This window comes from Mercenaria mercenaria, chromosome 1, assembly GCF_021730395.1.
Source record: "Mercenaria mercenaria strain notata chromosome 1, MADL_Memer_1, whole genome shotgun sequence".
Lineage (NCBI taxonomy): Eukaryota > Metazoa > Mollusca > Bivalvia > Venerida > Veneridae > Mercenaria > Mercenaria mercenaria.
This window is the reverse complement of record NC_069361.1, coordinates 35,986,802-36,008,016: the sequence shown is the minus strand read 5'-3', so window position 1 is coordinate 36,008,016 and position 21,215 is coordinate 35,986,802. Positions and strand designations below refer to the sequence as shown.

The 21,215-nt window shown below is 34.1% G+C and overlaps 1 protein-coding gene and 1 long non-coding RNA gene across 2 annotated transcripts in view; one reads left to right on the top strand and one right to left on the bottom strand.

The window, feature by feature from the left end:
- The first annotated feature begins 317 nt into the window (after positions 1-317).
- LOC123545682 (uncharacterized) lies at positions 318-4,310 on the top strand. Its single transcript, XR_006685414.2, has 3 exons — positions 318-587; positions 1,393-1,490; positions 2,002-4,310. It is a non-coding gene; the product is annotated as an uncharacterized LOC123545682 (long non-coding RNA).
- Positions 4,311-4,912: 602 nt separating this feature from the next.
- The window catches only part of LOC123541861 (uncharacterized), a 56,660-nt gene continuing 40,357 nt past the window's right edge, over positions 4,913-21,215 (bottom strand). The window contains exons 2-3 of the mRNA XM_053544240.1: positions 9,920-10,090; positions 4,913-6,147 (exon numbers count right to left, since the gene is read on the bottom strand). Of these exons, the coding sequence (XP_053400215.1) occupies positions 5,957-6,147; positions 9,920-10,090 (362 nt within the window). The 3' untranslated portion in view covers positions 4,913-5,956. The remainder of the gene's footprint in view (positions 6,148-9,919; positions 10,091-21,215) is intronic.

The following is a 21,215-nucleotide window of genomic DNA, read 5'->3' as shown; positions in this document are numbered from 1 at the left end:
AGATAAAAGCGCACGTGACTTACCGTAAAACCGGGAAATGCCGAAATTACATACAGGGAATACGTAATTTGCGGACTTTGTTGTCATTACCGGCCCATTACATTAACCCTTATACTAAAATGAAAAGTCCTACTCTTTCATTGAGAAGGCTCAGCGCGTACATGGTAAAACCTGAAGACTGCCGAAACTGCGTACGGAGAATAGGAAATTTATCAATTGTCATTATATGTGACGCACCATGACATTTTGGGTCCAAATTCGGCGTTACGTCATTTGAGAAAACATCGATTAAAGTTACGTCACAAAAAATGATGGACGTTACCACGTGTTCGCGGCAATTAATGCATTTCTTGTTTTCAATAATACTCTACCTTGCCACAAGAAAAAAAATGAAGTGACATTTATAAACATTTCCGTGTTTTGCAATTGCGTTTCTTTAAAAAATTTAAATGATTGATAATTTATCGCCCTTTGAATCGACGCGCCATTTGTAAACATCGAAGGTCGCGGAGAAAATGAAACTACCGAAACAATTATTTGATGATTTATTTCGATTGTATAAAGGATGACAGTTAGCGAATCTCAAGGTAAGTAAGTATTTAAGCGATATGTAGTGTTAAAAATATTATTTGAGTTTATATCGACGTTTTGTCCAATATCTTTTCCAAAAATAGCCCAGATTTGACACTAATGACAGATTCGAGGTAGATTTCGCGCAGTTCACATTTTATTTACAAGTGTCAATATATTGTAGACTATATTTTATATACTAAATATGCCATGAATTCAACTTTTTTTAAATCGGGTTTGACTCTTATTCAGTAGAATCTGTATGCAAGACAATTACAAGAAGTATTCGGTAGAATCAGTATGCAAAACAGTTACATGAAGACCTTGTGATTCTGGTGCCAGACAAAATTACAACAGTCAGTCATAATGTTTAGTTACATATTAAAGTTAAAGCACTGACCATTTTATAAATATAGCCATGCCATGAAAGTGACTGATTAGGTATAGTTGAAACACATCTATTGTCAGCTTCAACCACTAATTTCTTACATGTATGTCAAATCAGGCCATACATAAAACTTCTACAAGGCATAAATATTGTTTTTACTTGGAAAGAGACAGTTTTTTCCAAAGCTTTTCATGATAAATTTGCATACTGTTCACTTGGCCATTATTGTACTGTTCTTGGCAAGTGACTAAAAAACACTTTGTAAAATAAATAAACATTAGATACATTGTGTTTTGAAAGCCTTACCAGGAATTCAAACCTATTACTCTTTTTATATAAGTCTTTGTGCTAAATATATACTGAGCTAACTGCCCAGGACATTTTTATAGATCTGCATTTCAGCCTTTTTGAGTATTTTTTTTTTCATTTTACAGATCAACCACTGAGGATTGTTTGGCTTGATGCAGTGACCTTAAACATGTTAAATGATTTTCCAGGAAGGTCTATACACAACAAGCTGAATTTTATGGGGGTTTGTAAATTTCTTCATACATTTTTACAGTTACTATACTGCTATTCTAAGAAAGATAAAGACATTAAAGTAGCATAAACATAAATGATCTATTTCATCCATAACATTTTAAGAGAAATGATTTTGATTATAGACCAATTCAAAAATATGTGTAATATATTAAGAAGTGAATAAGTAATGAAATACAATAATTGAATATATCATGTATGTATTTTTTCATATTTTCAAAACTATTTCTACAGTATTTGTGTTTACATTAAGTTTGATTGCATGAATTGTATGTCTAGTCTGTAGGAATCTTAGCTAGTTTATGTATTCTTGAAAAGCTACTTTTTCTGCATGAATACTGTAAGATTCTTGGATGAGTTTATACTTATCAAATCTGCTTTCATTCAGCTTTTAACAAAAAGACTCTCTTAAGCTTAAAAAAGTGCTTTACAGTCTTATATTGTAACATTATACTAATCCTATTAAAATGAAGTTCTAATGTTGATGAATTTTTGTTTTGCAGTGATGAAAGAACTATCAATATTTAAATGGGAATGAAACAGAAGGATTTAATATGTTCTACTGATCATCCAGCTGAAATCATGCCTGTGGAATAGAGTGCATGTCACAAAAACTGATATGAGCAAATAACTCCATATTGCACAAATAAGGTCATGTTTCCTGCCCTCATGGCCTGAAAAAGTTAAAGATTCTAGTTCAAATTACAAATGTGTTTCAAGAAAATGTAAAACTTAGTCAACTGTGAGAAATATTGGGTTAAAGTAGTGTTCTGATGTCATGACAGCTGTGAAGTTGTTTGAGAAGCACTATCCTAATTGTTCTAACAATACAGAATTTAACTTATAAATTTTCCAAAACTGCATGCATGAAATACTAAGACATGTCTATTGAATGAATCCTAGTTGTTTCAAAACTACAACATGTGTGACATTAAAGCACAACCTTTGGAGGAAACATTTTTACAATAAAAACTGCCTTGCCAGTGTGAGTGTAGGAAGGATTTTTCCAGAAACGGCAGAAAACTACCAGTATAGCAGAAAATATTTGTTACTGGCTGAATATAATATATTTTATTTCAAGAATTAATCATGTTAATCTATGGTTATAATTGTGTTAAAAGATATTTTTACATGACATGACCTTTGCAGAAATAGCTAATTTGTTTGCAAAACATTGTGAGTTGCCATGGTAACACAAATTTGACTTAAATTTAGATTTGTTTGATTATGTAAACATCATGTGTCTTGTTTATATTCTGCTAATCAGACTATGTTCTGCAAGAAAATATCTTTTATGTGTAACCATCAACAAAACATGTTATAACACAAATCTGCCATAAAATGGCAGAGCTGTAATGCAGGTAGGCATATCAGGAAAATATGTAGTTCTCAAAGACAAGTTATATTACATAAAATGATGTTTGTTTTTTATAAATGATAATAATTGACCATTTGTGGTGTAAAACAAATGTATACTGAACAGATGCTAAATGAATGTTCTGATTCTTTCTGGAAAATTTACAAAAAAATCTATTATTTTAAGAAAATAGTGCATTGTTGCCATGGTAACATTAATTTAACTTTTATCATCATATGTAAACAACATCTTTCTTGTTTATATGTTATATATGTTAAGCTGTATTATGTTAGTGAATATATTTTCATATGTAATAATTGCATCAACAAAGCACTATGTTATTACACAAGCCTGCCTTAAAATGGCAATAATTGTAACTGAGAGAGGTGTATCTGCAAATTATGTATTTCTCAAACCATATTACATTAATTTTCATGGAATGAGGTCTACTCTCTTACTTTTAAATAAGAAAACAGACAGCTTTTGATGTAAATATATGGAAAAACACTTCCAATATATATTCAATATATTACAAAGAAATTGCCAAAAATGTTAGTATTTTTGTAAGAAAATACCACATTGTTGCCATGGTAATGTTAGTATTTTTGTAAGAAAATACCACATCGTTGCCATGGTAATGATTCACTGATCAGTATATCTAAGTCTTTTAAAATTTTAGCAAACTCACAGTTGATAATAACAGTCTAATTATTATATTTTCTTGCCTGATTTTCTTTCTTACTGTTTAATAGATAAGGTGTCTATAATAATAAGATTAATGTCCTAGTTTTTTGGGATGTTGTCTAATTTGATATCAAATAAATAATTCTGTATCTTGTTCAAAAGAATGTCATAAAACAGTTGTCTGTAAACTGTTTGCACACTAGAAAAAGTAAATTGTGTATTTATTTCACATTCTATGTAATCTGTTGCTAGATTCACCAAGAGACTGTTTAACAAGAGGTTAACCAACAGTGTTGCTATAGAAACGATTTTTAGAACATAAATATTTTTATACTACATGAAAGAAAGAGACAAAAAGAAACACATTCCATTAATTGCATGTTGCTTTTGTTATTTTATCATGTATTTAATCTTGATATTATTTAAATATGGTGTCATTATTAAGATATACTGTCTCAATTTTGATACAGTTAGACAAAAACATGGTGTCCGAAAAGTGGTAATATCTTCATGACAACGACTGATTTTTGTTCTCAAATTGAAGATTTTTACTCAGAACGTGTCAGTCTGTCAGATTAGCCCAAAACCCCATTTTTGATCAAAATTGCATTTGGACCCAAAATCTCATGCTCTGTCACATTATGTCAGTTACCTTAAACTGTTGTTACCTACTGAACAGCTTTTGGCATTTGCATTTCTGATCTAAATACGAAAACGTACAGACTACATGATCTAAAATTATGGTATTTTGCAGTACAATACTATGGAGTCCCTAAGGTGACATCGAGATTTTAGGTATTATAATATTTTCTATTTCGTAATTGCGAAATACTATTTCTTTGTTATGAATTACGAAATCTTATTTCATAAAAAAGGACCGTTTGCTAAAGGTGAAATACCAGGCCTTTTTTCATCATTTTGAGAATGCCGTGCCATCACCAGTGGAGTTGGGAAAATGCACTCGGAAAATTGTCAGAATTGGGAAAATTTGCAAATAACCAAAATCTATGTAAAAATATTTTTGTGTAAAATATTAATGGATTGAAATTCAGTACTTGCTAAACTGTTGTTTTTATAACTAAAATATACATACAAATTAGCAAAACTATTTCAAAACAGCTAACACCCTAGAAGGTAACACTCATTTGGAAATTTTAAATTCAGAATAGGGAAAAAACATACTTTTTTGCTTTGGGATTACCTCCTTTTACGGGAGGTAGATTTATAGGAGAAGAAAACCGTGAGTAGTTTCAATGAACTTAAAAAGACGACTTGCTTTAATGAGATGTGTCACAATACGAATAATAAAGTATATCGTGTAACGTAGCACTTGGTCTGTGTACCTGAAGTTTGTCGCGAACACAACACATTACGACAGTTCTAACATTTTTATTTACTACGAAGAGCAATGCACAGTTAGTTATAAATGTTCAGTCTAATTTCACAAATATAATCAATTTCTGATAGATTTTTAAAACAGTTCTGTTAACAACTCTATTAACACAAGTTCTTAATTATCAATGTACTTCAGACTAGCTTTTAACATTCAGCTCATGAGAGCGGGACGACATGTCCCTTAGCCCGCCACTTGGGCAGCCTCTCCCTGATCACAGAGTATATTGAGTTTATAAAGTGTTATACAGGAAAACACAACAGACACATTATTTCACATCCTGTCTACCTGGTAATTAAACTTGGATATTAACGAATGTTTTTTAACCCGAAGCTACTGCAAAGTTTACAAGTTTCGTCTGACTTTTGAAATGTACAGTTAAAATCTTAATTATCCGAAAGAAATACCAAAATATAAAATTATAAACCTAGGTATTACATTACAATCGTAACATCTTTTTATTATTTTTATTTTCCTTTGTTACAGGTTATAGAGACAGTCTGTTTTAGAGATTTCGAGACTGGACAAACTTAAAATGGAAAACAAAAATTACCATAGTCTAGGGGCTAGTGAAGCCTTCGATATGCAGACACTTGTTAAAGTGTTATGAATCTCACAGCAAACATGCAATTTATCGCACTGTTTATAAAGTATGATGTTACTAACACTTAAACGTATACGCGGGTTTGCACGTGCATATTCGATAGCAGACAAAACTCCTTTGATAGCCTTCCAGTTCCGGAGCTACAGTTTACTTAGACCGTAACATACAAGCTGTAATCATTATGGCAACTACAACTTGCTACCTTTACACTATGAGTACAATATGAGAAAGCTATTTTACCACGAACACGTGTACTTTTGAACGTTATAAATGAAGGCATCAAAAAGAGGTACATGTAATATCAATTGATTCAACAACAAGCAATAAAATAATGGAAAACATATTACAGGCAACATCGTTAAATTTGAAAATGATATAATTTACAAAACACAAAAGAAGAGATGAAAGAGAAAATCCACTTTACAAGCCAAATTTGTAGATAATCAAAGGGAGGGAACTTATAAAGGCAACAGTAGTGATTTTGAGTCGAGAGCTAGATCCTCCGTTACACAGATCGGAGACACATGAACAAGTCACATCGCCATCATTGTCTTTCTCACACCCGGAATGATATGTATCGGAGCAGTACCTTTCAAAATATAAATCTCCATCTGTAAAATAAAAGATACGTAGCATTTTAGAGGAGGGCAATCACATTTAAGAAACACGTTATGAACATTTTTTCATTGTAATATATTCTGTATGGGATTTATTTAATAAACAACAAGACCAATAACATAAAATAAGATCCTTGTTAGAAATACAAGTTTAATTATTTTTATGTTGGGGTTCTCAAAAACAGGATTTTCTTTCGATTTCAATATAATTTAAAGTCTTACACTTTCATTTGATGTATATTGGGATATTTCAACAATCTTAACCAAAAGGCAAGTTTTAAAACAGTCTGTATCTTCAAAATTTATTGAATATACCGATCAATGATGTTAGATAAAGGGAGGTATGTATAATTTTAATTTTAAACACTTGTATTTCTAGTGAAATAGCTGTTAACGTAACTTTTTACATGTATAATAAATTAATTCTTGTGATTCCCTAGACAACGTGTATCTATAAAATTTATGCATAATATTGGGCAACCGCCAAAACAATACCTCGTGTATTAAGCAGTCGGTGAACACAAATAAGTGTAAACGATCATTTGTTAAACTTTCGAACAAATCCACCACTTTTAAATGTATTTATTTTCGGCCGTATTACACTATTATAAAGAAAGGTTTCTCGTGTTCTATTTTAAGTAACGTATATTATATAGGGCCTAACGGTTCTTTGTGGTCATTCGAGGTTTTGATGGACTACGTACATGACATTTCAACCTACCCACCGGCCCTTCGTGCATTTGCTTAGACTAGCACCCAGACTATGATACATCTTTTTACATTTTTATGATTGAATGTAGTGAACTGAGCTAGTCTATATCCTATGTCCAGTATCATAATTTTAACATCATTCCTCTGTGGAAATCTCTAAAATAGACTGGCTTTTGTCTCTATGGAATTGAATTCGACAAAAGGGAAAAAATTTAGAAATATATTTATTATCTGTCCAGTGGCTAGTCTAGCATTTGCTTTATCAGTTGTGTACATATTTTAACCGTACTTTTTCTTTTGCAGACTGGCGATTTTTGTTTTTCCTGTTTCATGTTTAAAAGCGAGAGGTGTGCTTTGCGCAGAATTTTTTTCAAAGTGATTGTATAACACAAACCATTGACTAGAGAGCGTGGAATAGTTCCGGACTGTTTAATTAATTCGAATATCATTAATTCCAAATATGTTTTTCCAGTGTATAATGTGAGTAACTGGGAAGTCACAGGTTTTTAAAGGGGCTTTTTTGTGTGGAACTATTCTTATGTGATAGATTTTTATTGAAATAATGTATCCTGAAATGAGCCGTGCCATGACAAAACCAACATAGTGGGTTTGCGACCAGCATGGATCCAAACATGCTGTTCGCTTTTAAAGCCTAATGCAATTAGAGAAACCGTTAGCGAACAGCATGGATCCTGGTCTGAATCCATGCTGGTCGCAAACCCACTATGTTGATTTTCTCATGGCGCGGCTCAAATGTTTATAAAATACAGAGCATAGTCCGTCATACCACTCCTATATTGTGTTCAGTTGTTTTTGATTTTTTCTGCTAGAATCTGGTAGTAAAGATGTTTGGCTGAACGCAGTGAAAGAAAATATAAAGCTAGTCATTCCAGAAATGATAACACGAAAAATAACTAGCTTTTATTGCATTGATGTATAATCCTATAAAAATGACGTATAAAGTATGACAGTCGCAGTAAATGTTATATAAAACATTTCCAAATTACCAAGGTACAAAAGTTTTTGACGTTTTGTGTGAAAGAAAAAACACACTTAAAAAGAAAGCCTTTCATCTTCATTTTTTTGAAGAAGCTTCCGTCACAAATTTCTTTTGCTTTAAAAAAATGTCAAGTTCTCAATGACGGTAAATTACTTTATGCCGATAGGCACCTTTAAAACTTCTATGTGTTTTTTATACACAAAATGGCTTAAATGCCAGTACATGTTGTAATTCGAAAAAAAAAAGATTCAATATGTAACTTCCTGTAAATTATGGGTTTTATTTTCTGACGCTTTTTAAGGTAAAACATCAGTATTATTGCCAAGTTAAAGTGCATGTACACAAACTGATTTTTTTTTTGTTGGGTTTAGAGTTATACCGTCACAATTCAGTAGGTCATATGGCGTTTTCCCCAAACTTTTTATGATAGAGCAAGACCCTCGTTGTCTCTCCAAACATTACTTCAGACATGGACGGGCACATGGATAAAACCACCGGCCTTCTGTAAGCCAGACGGACAGCTTCCTCACATGAAGAATTCTCTACAGTTCTAGCGAATGTTGGAACCCACATCGATGAGTATCATAAACTACTTACATCTGTGTATGAAAAAATATAAATTAGACACAGTTACCGACAGTCTACAGTTATCAACAGTTCTGTTGATCTTAATTGATTTTTAAGTAAAAATAACGTCATGGAAACCCAATAATATCAAAATGTACCAGAAAAATATTTTATGCGTTCGTTTCATCGTTTTTGAAAGCTGTGCGCCATATTTTTGACTGACCAGAGACAATTTCGTCAGGCACTGTTTGGTGTCGTTTCTAAAAATAGAAGTGCTTACGTCATGCGGTAAGAGTACGGTGTCCTAAATCTTGCTTCTGGAAATTTTCGCTGTAGTTTTGGCGGGTTATTAATGTTAATTTGACCTAATGACGTATATTTGTAGGTTGCGTACCACAAAATATTACATGCATCTATTGCGGGTGTCAAATTGGGGGTGTCGATAACTATCTCCGAATTTCAGTGATGTCTACAGTTATCAACATGGTCCCTAATAATATTTAAAAATGTTACAAAATGAATATTTGGGTCGTCAAACCTCTTTTCTTATCTAAACTGAGTATAGCAAAATGGTTCATATCTAGCATTTAGATGCTTACAAACCACCTTTTCCCTGAATTTAAATGTTTTCTCAACATAACAGAAGGTTTAAATATTCTCCCTCATAAATGAGCACTGCAATCAACATATTGAGGGATGGCTTCGCTGTCTTTGCTTTGGCGAAGTTGTATGCTGTGCCCTGCACAACTTTACAAGTAAAATGGCAGGCCGGGTACCAGAAGAGCCGAAACGACATGGCAACCATCATTCTTGACACCCCCGGAGGAAAATCTGCTGTTCCGATACGCAGACTTAATGGTGAAAATTGGTACATAGACAAATTCATCTATATGAATAAAAGCTATGTTTCCCTTTTTTACGAGTTTTAAGGAAATGATACGTCATAATTGGTAATTTTCCATTCCAAGACGCGCAACCTATTTCACTTTCGGAAAAACACCATATAGACCTTACACTGATATTATTTCTGTGTAATACTCTCGGCAATCCGATAACATTTATTTCTTTAGTGTCATTAATTGAATCAATTAAACAATTAGTGGCCAATTAATTTGCATATGTTGATGTCGTAACCATGTGATTTGAAGGAGAGGCTAGCTCGCGTGTCGTCTGCACATTTTTTTTATTCAGTAAACAGTTTTACGCGAATAAGTTGAAATTTACTATATTTATTTATAAAATACTGCATAAAATTTCCAGAAAATTAAATGTCATATATAGCTGTCGATAACTGTATCCGCATGTCGATAACTATGTCAGCAAGGGAGATCGATTTTTTGATCGTCATAACGTGGACATATCACAGTAACCGGGACATACCTTTCCAAAGGGCCAATCAAAAACCGTTTTACATAATAGGATAGATATTGCAACAAGTAAACAAGGAACGTAATTTGTGTATTTATATTTAGATTAAACTGTCGATACCTGTGTCTTCTGGTCTTTGCCTTATCTTTTTAATGCATGCCTTGCAGTCGGTTGATCCTGATTCAAAGTAAGCGGCGATTGAGGAAGTTCTTTTAACAAACGGATCAACGCAGGCGTCAAATCTATCAGAATCGCACTCATAGCACTGTATTGCTGCCGACCAGCCGAGAGCTGAAACAAGAAAAATATTTTTTTTAATATGATATGAACTGAGATATTAAATCTGGCATTGAAAAGTAAAGAATCGACGGGTATATGTTCAATTTGACATGATCGGGTTAAAAAATAAAAGCCATTTTATTTGGCAGAAATAGGTTTCAGCCTGAGATTTAAGACGTGTTTAAGCTTGATAGAGTAAGTTACAAAATAAAAGCCGTCCGGTTTGACACGAAAAGAGTTCTCTCATTTGGAACAAACGGGTTTAAAGAATACGCTGCCCTACCTAACTGAACACAGGTAGCGCGAATTATGGAAATGGGGAACATGTTGGAGTTAGGGGTTACGGGGTTTCGTAAGAGATATGGACAAAGGGCTCCCTTAGAAATTTTGAAATCCTACAATTCAAATGATACATCAAAGTTTAGATGCGAGATCACAAGCAAAACTATTTGTGACTCCACATCATCCTAGTATAAATATTGGTATTTCCACTGAAAAGAACTTGAATTTTTTCACAAATAATTTATTGTTACTGCATGACACTTACTTATGAATGTAGCTCAGTTTAAACATAAATTTAGATCTGTATGAAGATTTTCTACAGTTTGAAGTAAATATCTGAAGATAATCGGATATCTTTTTATTGCGTGGCTAACGCTTTAGAGATCTTATCTGTATACTGTACACACTGCACAGATTTTTTTGTTTAGAAATAATGTTTTAAACTCACTCAATCGCTTTAACTTTACTTTGTATTTATTATAATAACAAACCAACGAAGACAATTTCTGATTTTCGAAACTGGCGGCAAGCCCTTTAATGGCATACGATATATTGAAGACAATTATAGTTATGACTCTGAATATATAATTATATTGTAATTAGGAACAAAAGCTCCATTACAGTCATTGTCAACATAATATTATATATAACATTCTTAACTAAATGAAAAAAAAACATATCAACAACAGTAGTACTTTCAATAAACTTAGAACTAAAATAAAACTATTTTAATGACTTTATGCAATGCTATTTTTCAGAAGAGATCTAATTACATATGGTGTAATAAAACTATGTTGATGTTTTATGGCTGTATCGATATTTTTTCACCAGCATTTAAGTTATTTACGGTGTTGTTTTTTTTACCAGTACTCCCCTGATCTTTAGCCGATCTCCCTGCGGAGACGTGATACGTCTCACTCACGATCCGAGCTCCTGAATATGAATATAGAACTTCCCGGGCGAGCATAATATAAATACTTTCCATTGTTCTCGTCTTAAAAAGCGGTTATGGTATTATTTCTTTTTAATGTGTTTTATTACGATTTCTTTAAAAAAAACCTGAAAAAGAAGAGCTTAAACACTGTCATGTTACAATAAATGATATTCTAGCATAAAACTGCTGTTCTTGTCACTTTTCGGGGGTGTTTTAACAGGAGAGAAAACGTGTGTTAACAGAGAGACTCTCGCGCTCGCGTGCTGTTATAACACCTTTTTATATATGCACGTTCCGTAGCAAAGCGTAAACGTATTACGGCCCCCAACGGATAATTCAAAATTAAATGATGTCAACGTGAAAAAACAATGTAGACTTTACCGCGCATTTCAAGGAAATTTAATGACGTTGAGGGACAATATATAGAGAATATTAGGTTACTGTCGGATAATTTTAAATTTATTAGGCGAGTTGAAGAAAATATATTAGGCGAGGCTGTTGCCGAGCCTTATATATTTTCGTAGACGAGCCTAATAAATTTAAATTTTTCAGACAGTAATCTTATACATGATTGTATTCTATTTATCCTACGTGCTCAGAATATTGGGGAAAATGTCGTTGGAAAGAGCAACAGAGTGCAGACTTGACGTCATATATAACTTTTGCAAGTGCAATAAAATTTGCGGATAAAATTGAAAAATTGCTATAACTTTTTTGTTTCTGGAAAAAAACTTTTGATATTATAACTTATTTTCTTAGTAAGAACATTTCCAATACAATGATAACGGTTTCAATGAAAAATTCGGAAAAAATATGTTTTCAAAATTTCCGGCTGAAGTGCCGTAAAAGTGAAAAATAGCAACAACTTTTTTGTTTCTTGATAAAAACCTATAATTTGACCACTCATTTTCTAAATTCAAACATTTCCAATACAATGGCATCGGTTTCAATTAAAAATTTTGATAAAATATACGATTTCAAAATTTCCCACAAAAGTGATATTTTGACACTGACTGAATAAAGCAAAGTTTATTAGGCAGGCCGATTTTGTGCTATATCTTGTATAAGGGTAGGATAAATTCATTTACTTGGTTTTTACGCGTTTTATTACGGAATCCTGTTCGTGCCACTTAAATTGTCGCCTCGCCAACACGCGACAACGCGATAATTATAGCGTTGTCGCCCTGTCCAAAAACATATGTACATGCGACATTTAACAATCCTCACGAGGTTAAGAGGGCGATAATTATCGTCTTAATTGTCGCTTGTCTTTCTTAATTCTCGCGTCGTGAAATTGAAATCCAACAGACATAGTTGCGAGAATTAGTAAAACCTCGCATTGTCGCACTGTCGCTTGGGATTAAATTTCCGGACAAACTGATCGATGTAATTCTTCCTGGATATTATTTATTAATACACCGAAACAAATTTCTAAGGTATGAAGGTATTAAATGCCTCCGCTACTATTTTCTATATAAAATTAACAACTTGTAACATATTTTTATCAAGATTTCTAGCCTTTCACTTCCTGCGAGACTACCCTTGTCTTGAAGGTCTGTCTTTAGGCAATCAAAATATACCCAAAAAATATGGGGTTGGCCATAATGCAGTGAAACCATGGTCACGTGACTGAGACACGTGATGAAAACGCTAATATTGCGTAGGTAGACATCAGGAAATACCTACTTTCACTTTCATTTTACAAGGCAGCTTCAAATCAACTTTTGAAGCATATAACGTAGCTTAAAATCATCTGCGGACATTCCTTTTTACAATCAAGCATCAATAAAGCTTATATCTGGCATGAAAATGGCCTTTACTAGGCGGGAAAATTGCACTATATATTGATATGGACTACATTCGAGTGGACCACGGAGGCATATCCGGCTAATTGCCCCCTTCATGCCTCTAATGACAGTCTCTGCTGGCTGAACACCGCTAAATCCGACTGTTCTTTATTTCATATGATTTTAAAAATACACTTAATTTAAAACGGTTTTTCGACATTTTTAGCATATATATTTTCAGAGACTTATTTTTCCCGTAACAAACTATATCGCTACTATGATATCTGAAAGTTTGTGACAAAAGAGACAACATCTGTTCGTCCGCATGTACGTAATTTAGGATAAAAGCTGCATTTCCGTACTTTTCCGTATGGAAAGTTCGCGGTTTTCATTAACTTCAAATAATTGTATAATGTTCCAAACATAAGACATTTTAATGAATTATATTTTATGAATTAAATCTTAACATTGTCTAAACAGATATGTGATTTGTACATTTTCATCGAGGACGGTTTCGTCGGAGGACCGTCTAAAATTGTACCATTTTTCGTGCAAATATGCATACTCCATATACTAAATAGAGGGTAGGGCCTTGTCAGAGAAGCTATATCTTCATAACTTGATGTCTGATTTTAATAAATGATATCTTTTTGCAAAGAACATGGCAGTACCTCGAAAAAAACAGGTCAAGTCGGGTTCGAGCCCGGTCAGCTGGGGTCAAGGTCATAGGTCAAAGTTCAGTAATATTCTCAAAATATGAACTTTTCAGAGCAGTAAAGGCAGTCCTGAAAACGAAAATAAAATTTCCATTGAGTCAAACGACAGCATTGGAGCAATTCTCTCGTCCGTAGGTATAGGTCCTAGCTACAGATTGAGACCCAGTTCAGGTACCTAGTTTAGCCCGAGGGGTCAGGGCAAGTTGTAGAAGGTCACCAGGTAGTGTTCGAGCTTTGAAAATCTGCTTATTTTGACCACGTTGGAAAGGTTTTCGAAAAAGTCCTGGCTATCAATTGATGCCATGTTTGAGTATCTCGGATAGCCGTAGGGGTTGGGGCGGGTTCGAGTCTGTACATCCCGGGTACCTACCTATTCCATACGTAAATATGTTGGTTTGTATCTAAGCTACTTACAAGTCCATATGATGCCATCAGCGCTCAAAACAGGTTCTAGAAAATGACTAAACGTGATATATGCGGTAGTGTGCAGACCAAGCCTAAGCTGGCCCGACCGGGGGAGACGAGAGAATTGCTTATGGGTATGTCAAATACTCAAACTTGACATCATTCGATAACAAGGACATATACCTATCTTATGGTATAACAAAGTGGTATATGCCGGGTCACAGGACACCCAACCGGGATGAAAACCGTCCAATATTGATAAAAATATTGCTGTTTTGACTCCAACATTCCTCCATAATATTATATTGCATGTCCTGACCCCAGATGGTATCCAATATACCCGAATGTGTTTTTGAACAATAGCCAGGACCCGTACAAGCCAGACCATATGTATTAAGGGTATATGTGATGACACAGAGGCTCGAACCAGGGTCTTAACTTGTTAAATTAGGTCTAAAGCTGATGTTTTATTGTTTATGCTGTACTTGATTTCCATATTTCATCTCCTGTGACCTCAAGGGTTTATCCTTCCACCTTTAACCTAAAAATGTATGTTATTTAGCTATAATATTAAGTACATTTATGTGTAAAGGGGGCTGTTTGCCTTCTCGTCAGATGAAATATTAATCAAAATAAGCCCATTTTTTTCGAATATTTCCTTTACCAGACATCGATTCTTTATTTCCTGTCACCAATGTGTGTGACCTAGCAGCATGAAGTTAGCATCCTAGCAGCCTAGCAGCTAGCAGCCTAGCAGCCTTAAATGAGTAATCGTTCGCATCAAGACATCATTCCATTTTAAATCCTAGCACTCTAGCAATTTTGCAACCGAGAAAACTAGCAGCCTAGCAGCCTATATATTATCTTGTCCACTTATTGAAGTCACTGCCGCTTCAGAGAGATGTATAAGCAAACTCATGTATTAATATCAGACTGCACGGCTGTTTTTCGCATAGCTTTGCACAAGCCAACCTGTCCTTAAATGAGTAATCATATCCGATTTTAATGCAGAATAAACGTTCATCAAGTCACAAATCCATTTTAGATCCTAACACACTGGCAATTTTGCTAGCGAGAGACATAGCAGCCTAGCAGGCTAGCGGCCTAGCAGACTATACATTATCTTGTCTACTTATTGAAGTCACTGGCACATCAGAGATGTATAAAAAACTTTTTGATTTAGATCAGACTGCATGGCTGTTATCTATGTTTCAAATCATAATTATTTAGAATATGTATAGGTTAGCTTTGTGAAACCGACAACCATAAGAACGTTTTAGTTCTTTTTTTTATATTTGATATTTTTCAATGTCAAAATACCACATATACCGTATCTCGTACTAATAATTCGATAATTCAAGGAAAATCGTGTAATTAAAAGAGTTTAAGTTATGAATTTCTTTATTTCACTTTACTTTATTGTACTATGTTTATTCAATGAAGTGTTTTTAGGTACTGTTGCAAATTTCTGCAGGAGAGGGTTTGGGCAGTTGGAGAGCGGGGGGAGTGGGCGCTGCAGGGCTGAATATTGTGAATTCTAGATTATTTCAACACTGATAATATGGTTGTCGGTTACTCTGTTTTCTTGTTTGCAAGCTTATTTATAGATTTATAGTCGCCACTAGATATCCCTCCATAAGACTTTCAAAATGTTACTGGGGAGGGAGTGGGGGATAATGCAAGACACAAGAGACGCTTCCATTCTAGAATTATATAAGGCAAATTGCGTGTATACTGTTCTGTTTGCCCCGCTATACATACGTTATTGATTGGATATTTACAGGTTTGAGCCTCGACACGGTATGCGCGACAGAACTTGAATTATTCAAGGTCTTAATCACGGAGTCCTGTTCAGGTAATAGGACATTAATGTCTCGTGTCTTGCAACATCTCGTATGTAGATGAAGATGGGTTCTGAACGAAAACGAAACCCTCAGTATAAGTTGAAAAATACATTGCATGTCTTTTTTATATGGTAGTATGTTTAGGACACATATTTTTAGATTACGTTATCTCGAGAACTCTACAAATTGTCATGCGATCGAAATAAGATGTGCACTGAGGGCCAGAAATAACACACTGGATAACCGGCTATCCTGACGCCCGCTGGACAAAAAAACCCACTGGAAATGTAACCCGGCTGTAAATTGGTAGGTAAAGTTTTTCATTTATTTCTAATAAGACGAAGCCAATTCTTGAAATCAACTTGTCAGTTTTGTCAAGGAATGAACATGGCTTACATTTACAATATCTTGGCCCAAAACGATCGTTATGTTTTTAGACATTCACTAATAATTTCTTCGGTTTGAAAAATCGAGCAAAAATCCAAAGTTTTGCGCAATTTGTTTTGTTTATGAACATGTGAAAACTTTTATCGTCTAGTTTAACGGATGTGTCCTTCCGGAACACATGTGTGAAGTCTCCGGGTTCTACGTATTCCTGAAAAAATATATAAGCCGTTAAATAAGCATGGTCGAAAAAAAGGTATGTCGAAAACGGCCGCTAGTGCTGTCGCTGAACTCGGATGCTAACATTTATAGGATATCCATTAATTAACTCCGATGATTCTGAATACTTTTGTATGTAAAAAGTATTACTGGCAGTGATTTGACGGAAACGTAATTATTTTATAAAACGGTACTTTCATTTCAAGAGGCTTTATGACTATATTCCTTCAGTCCCGGGCTTAATTTTAACCTAGTAAACGCGTTCATGCCATTTTTCAGCCATGCGAAAGCCAACCATATAGTTTTTTTTGCAGTTACACCGAAACAATACAGTACATATTGCCACTTTGCCAGCTTTTGATGGTGGAGGAAAACTATTACAGGTGCCTCCGGGCTACTACAGAAAGTAATTTCACCTCGGGTTTTACAAGAGCAAATGTTTGCTTCTGTTCGTCAGTCCTTTGAATTTCGTTTGAAGAATTCAGTATCTTTAATGAATCTCAAATGCCTGTTCTTTTTTTTTTTTAAATTGTGGAGAGTGGGGTCGGAGAGCCATCCACCACTTCCCCTTACAGAATCACGTATGGCAACTACACATATAATTTTTCTTAACTAATAATAAAGATATAGTTAAACTTCGTTTAAAAATGGGGTTTTCGTATTTTTTTTCCATTTACGATGTGTTTGTGCTATTCTAGCCAAGAAAACTGCCCTATATTGTATAGCGTTTTAATTCTTCGTTTCAAAATGTTTGATATGATCACTTGATGCATGCATTTGACCGTAGTACTATATAGGAAAGACTTTTATAGTATGTTTCAGACACGTTACTGAAATTTCGTTATTTTAAATCACAGTTGTAACTATGCTATAGTGATCCAAGAAGTTTTTTCTTTTTTTTACACTGTAGCAATATCTAACATTTTGTTTCAGTGTTCAAAATGGATTGGTAATGCCTGTTCTTGTTTTGAAAAGTGTTCTTAGTGCAGTGCTAGATACGTGTATAATCTTATTTGCTCATACATAATTATTTAATTGCTCCTGATGTTAATCTGCTATTTTGTTTTATTCATAGATACCTTTTCAACAAATACCAGTTTATTCATGGTCTAAAACTGCAAGTTGTTGATATATACAGGCAAACGGTTGTAAACGATCGTTTCAAATCTAAATAAGCAGAACTTTGCAAAATCTCACATGACTGTTTTAAAGAATAGTATTCATTTATCAACTCAGTTATTTCTTAACATGCCAGCCACATGTAGCTTTAATCAACATATAACAAGGTAGATCGGAACTCTTCCTTGCTTGTTTACGATCCCGGATCCCAGAATTTATGTCACAAGAGTTACTCCCCTTTTGTGCAGTTTACGCATTTGCTCTTTCTGCCAACAACATCTTACACTGTTATTTTGTACAACGCTTTGTGTGCATTGTTTCACATACATAACGTCTTTTTTGTATAAAAAATAAACACTTTAGAGGCCGGACCTGAAAGTGCGACCTTAATGTTCAAGCAAGGGTGATGACTCTTGCATGTCTAAGATCATTTGGCTGTAGTAAACATTTGTGTAACATACATGTATTTCAAAATCTCTCGAGGAATAATAAAGTCATACGCCGGAAAAGATATAAACCAATGGAAAAGCATGAATATATTTGAAATTTGGTCTATGCATGTAGAAATTGCCAGTCCGACACAAAATACTTAAATATAGTTCTGTGTAAAAGATTTTTGTGATACTGACATTTGAGGTGGTCATTCGTGATTGGGCCTCACAAATACTTGTATCATTGGTAACACATACACAAACAAAACAATTTGCGCAAAACTTCGGATTTTTGCTCGATTTTTCAAACTGAAGAAATTGTTAGCGAATATCTAAAAACATAACTATCGTTTTTGGCCCAGAAATTGTAAACGTAAGTCATGTTCATTCCCTGACAAAACTGTCAAGTTGATTTGCAGGAATTGACTTCGTTTCAATAAAAATAAATGAAAAACTTTGCCTACGATTTACAGCTGGGTTAAATTTCCAGCGAGGTTTTTTGTCCAGCGGGCTTCAGGATAGCCGGTTATCCAATGTGAATAAGATGCAATGTCGAGCGTTCGAGATAATTATTTTCTGAAAACAAAAAGGTCATGATGGTTCTAGATCGAACACTTGAGTTTCACCGTTCAGACAAATATTACTACACACAAATGTTCTAGCAAGTCACGACATCTGCGGCCATCACTTTTCACAAATCATAGCGTCCACAGTTTCCCTGAAATATCGTTTGCGTTTAATTGTTTTGACAAGGCATTTAGAGAAAATAAGTCATGGCGACCACGTTTTTACCGTATCAGCGTGCCATATATAATTTGAGCGGTCGAATTACGTTTTCCCTTCACTGTAGAGAAACTAATTCCTCGCCGCTAAAGACGCAGTGCTAACTTCCGGCGAATGTTCTCAAATTCATCACTGTGTAGAAATACATTCACGTTACCGAAAAGTTGGCTTCTGAAGCTGGTCATTCGGGCTAACTCTTTCTTCTTCCTAATAAACCTGGCTCCGCTTTGATGCTATGTGGTTAAATTATGATAAAACAATGATGTTATTGCGTTACATACGTCACAGAACGAAATGATATGTTATTTCTTTATATGTTTTGTTAAAGGAGCGGGTGGCAGAGTGTGTTATATGTCGGTTGGTTGGGGTTGGGATGTTTTGTACGACGGCGGTGATGGAAGACTAAGGCACCCTGAAGAAATGAAGTAACTGTTCAGGGTGGGGAGGTTAAGTTTTATGTTGAGGGTTTCGTGAATTGTTGCAATGTTTAATTCTTCGTCTAATCAAAACCCACCTACACTATAAGTTTTTCTCTGGGCGCAAAATACAAAGGACATACTTTTTGAAGTTTAAAGTCGATACATTGAATAGTTTTGAAGTTGTGATCTGGAAACAAAATACGAAGGACAGCTTTGCCATTTGAACTAAGTTTGTGACATTGAACTTTGACCTACAAATCATTTTCATGGGTTCAATACATCATCTTATCGCCTGCTATTCATATGCCGAGTTTGAAGTCGATATTTTGATCGGTTTTGAATTTATGCTCTAAACACAAAATATAACAGATCTGACCTTTTTTATGACATTTGTCTTACCGACCTGGTGCATGCGCTCTGCACATATATAGTCTTATCGCTTCCTACCTATATGCCAAGATTGCAGTCAATCAATTCGATGTTTATTAAGCTATGCTCCATATACGAATTATGATTGACAGACAGACGCACTCGTCATAGAAGTTTTGCTTGTACCTTCAGAATATAAATTCACAACATGACTGACTTCTAATGATGATGGTGTGATAAGGTAAACTGATCTTAAGTCGGACGTGATCGAGAGTCGGACGATTTTGACGGTCATTTTCATCTTAATATCGCTGTAAGACCGCAAATAGCTTTTCAACAGCCAAAAAATAAACATCTCATTTGTTATGAGTTGCCTTTCTTTGTTACATGGCACACTTCTGCTCTTTGCCTCAATGCAGAATGTAAACAGTACAAATCGCGGGATTTTTAAAAATCAATTCAGATGAAAATCAAGTTTCATTTTACTTTAACCTCGTTTATTTTCTGCCAGGAAGCATAACAGACACCTAACATGCAACAAATAGACAGATATGGCATCAATACAAAGGAATAAATAATTCTTTCATCATACTACTTTGTTTTTCACAGGCTGTAAGCCCTAAAATGAAAGCTAGCAAATCGATTTAGACTCGGACAGATGAATTTCATTATTTATTCGAATGCGATCAGTTCTCCGATGCCAGAAGACAATTTATCAAACCATATTTTTATCGACGTCCGAATATGTTTAAATTAGAAAAATTAATGTGTACTAGCAACAAATCAGAATTTTTGAAGCTTTGTAAGTTTGTAAAGGTTATCCTACGAATTGCTAGAAATTAGAATGTAATCTTTCCTCCATATTTACAGATTATTATTTCTATTAATATGAATTGTGCATATATCATGTGTTTAATATTAATTGTTTATAACTGATATACTGTACTTTGATGTGTTTATATGTGGTAGCCTCGTAATAGATCATATTGTCTATTGTAAATTCCTCATATTTGCATGTATGTACATGTATTGAGAGAATAAACGAGATGTTCTGTTCTGTTCTGTTCTGAGAAAATATGCAATTTGATATAGAGACGGACAGTGTCCGACTCATTATCAACATCATATTCAAATCACATCTTTCTTTTGTAGTTATTTTATGTAGATAACTTTCATAATTAGCACTAATTTTCTAATTTGCAAACACGAATAGAAGAATAAAAAATAATTACAGATCTACGTATATGTTACCATTTCCTTGAGTTTAGATATTTATATGTCTGTTTGTATTTAAACGTGGCATTGCTTTAACAAAAGGGTGCATAGAGTTTAAATCAAACTGTTGCTTAATTAGACACATTATTAACGCTTTAATGTTCATATTGTTTTGATAAAGTGTTAAGCTGTTAATGTTAATTGCAGTTTATTACAACTTTTCAAACAGT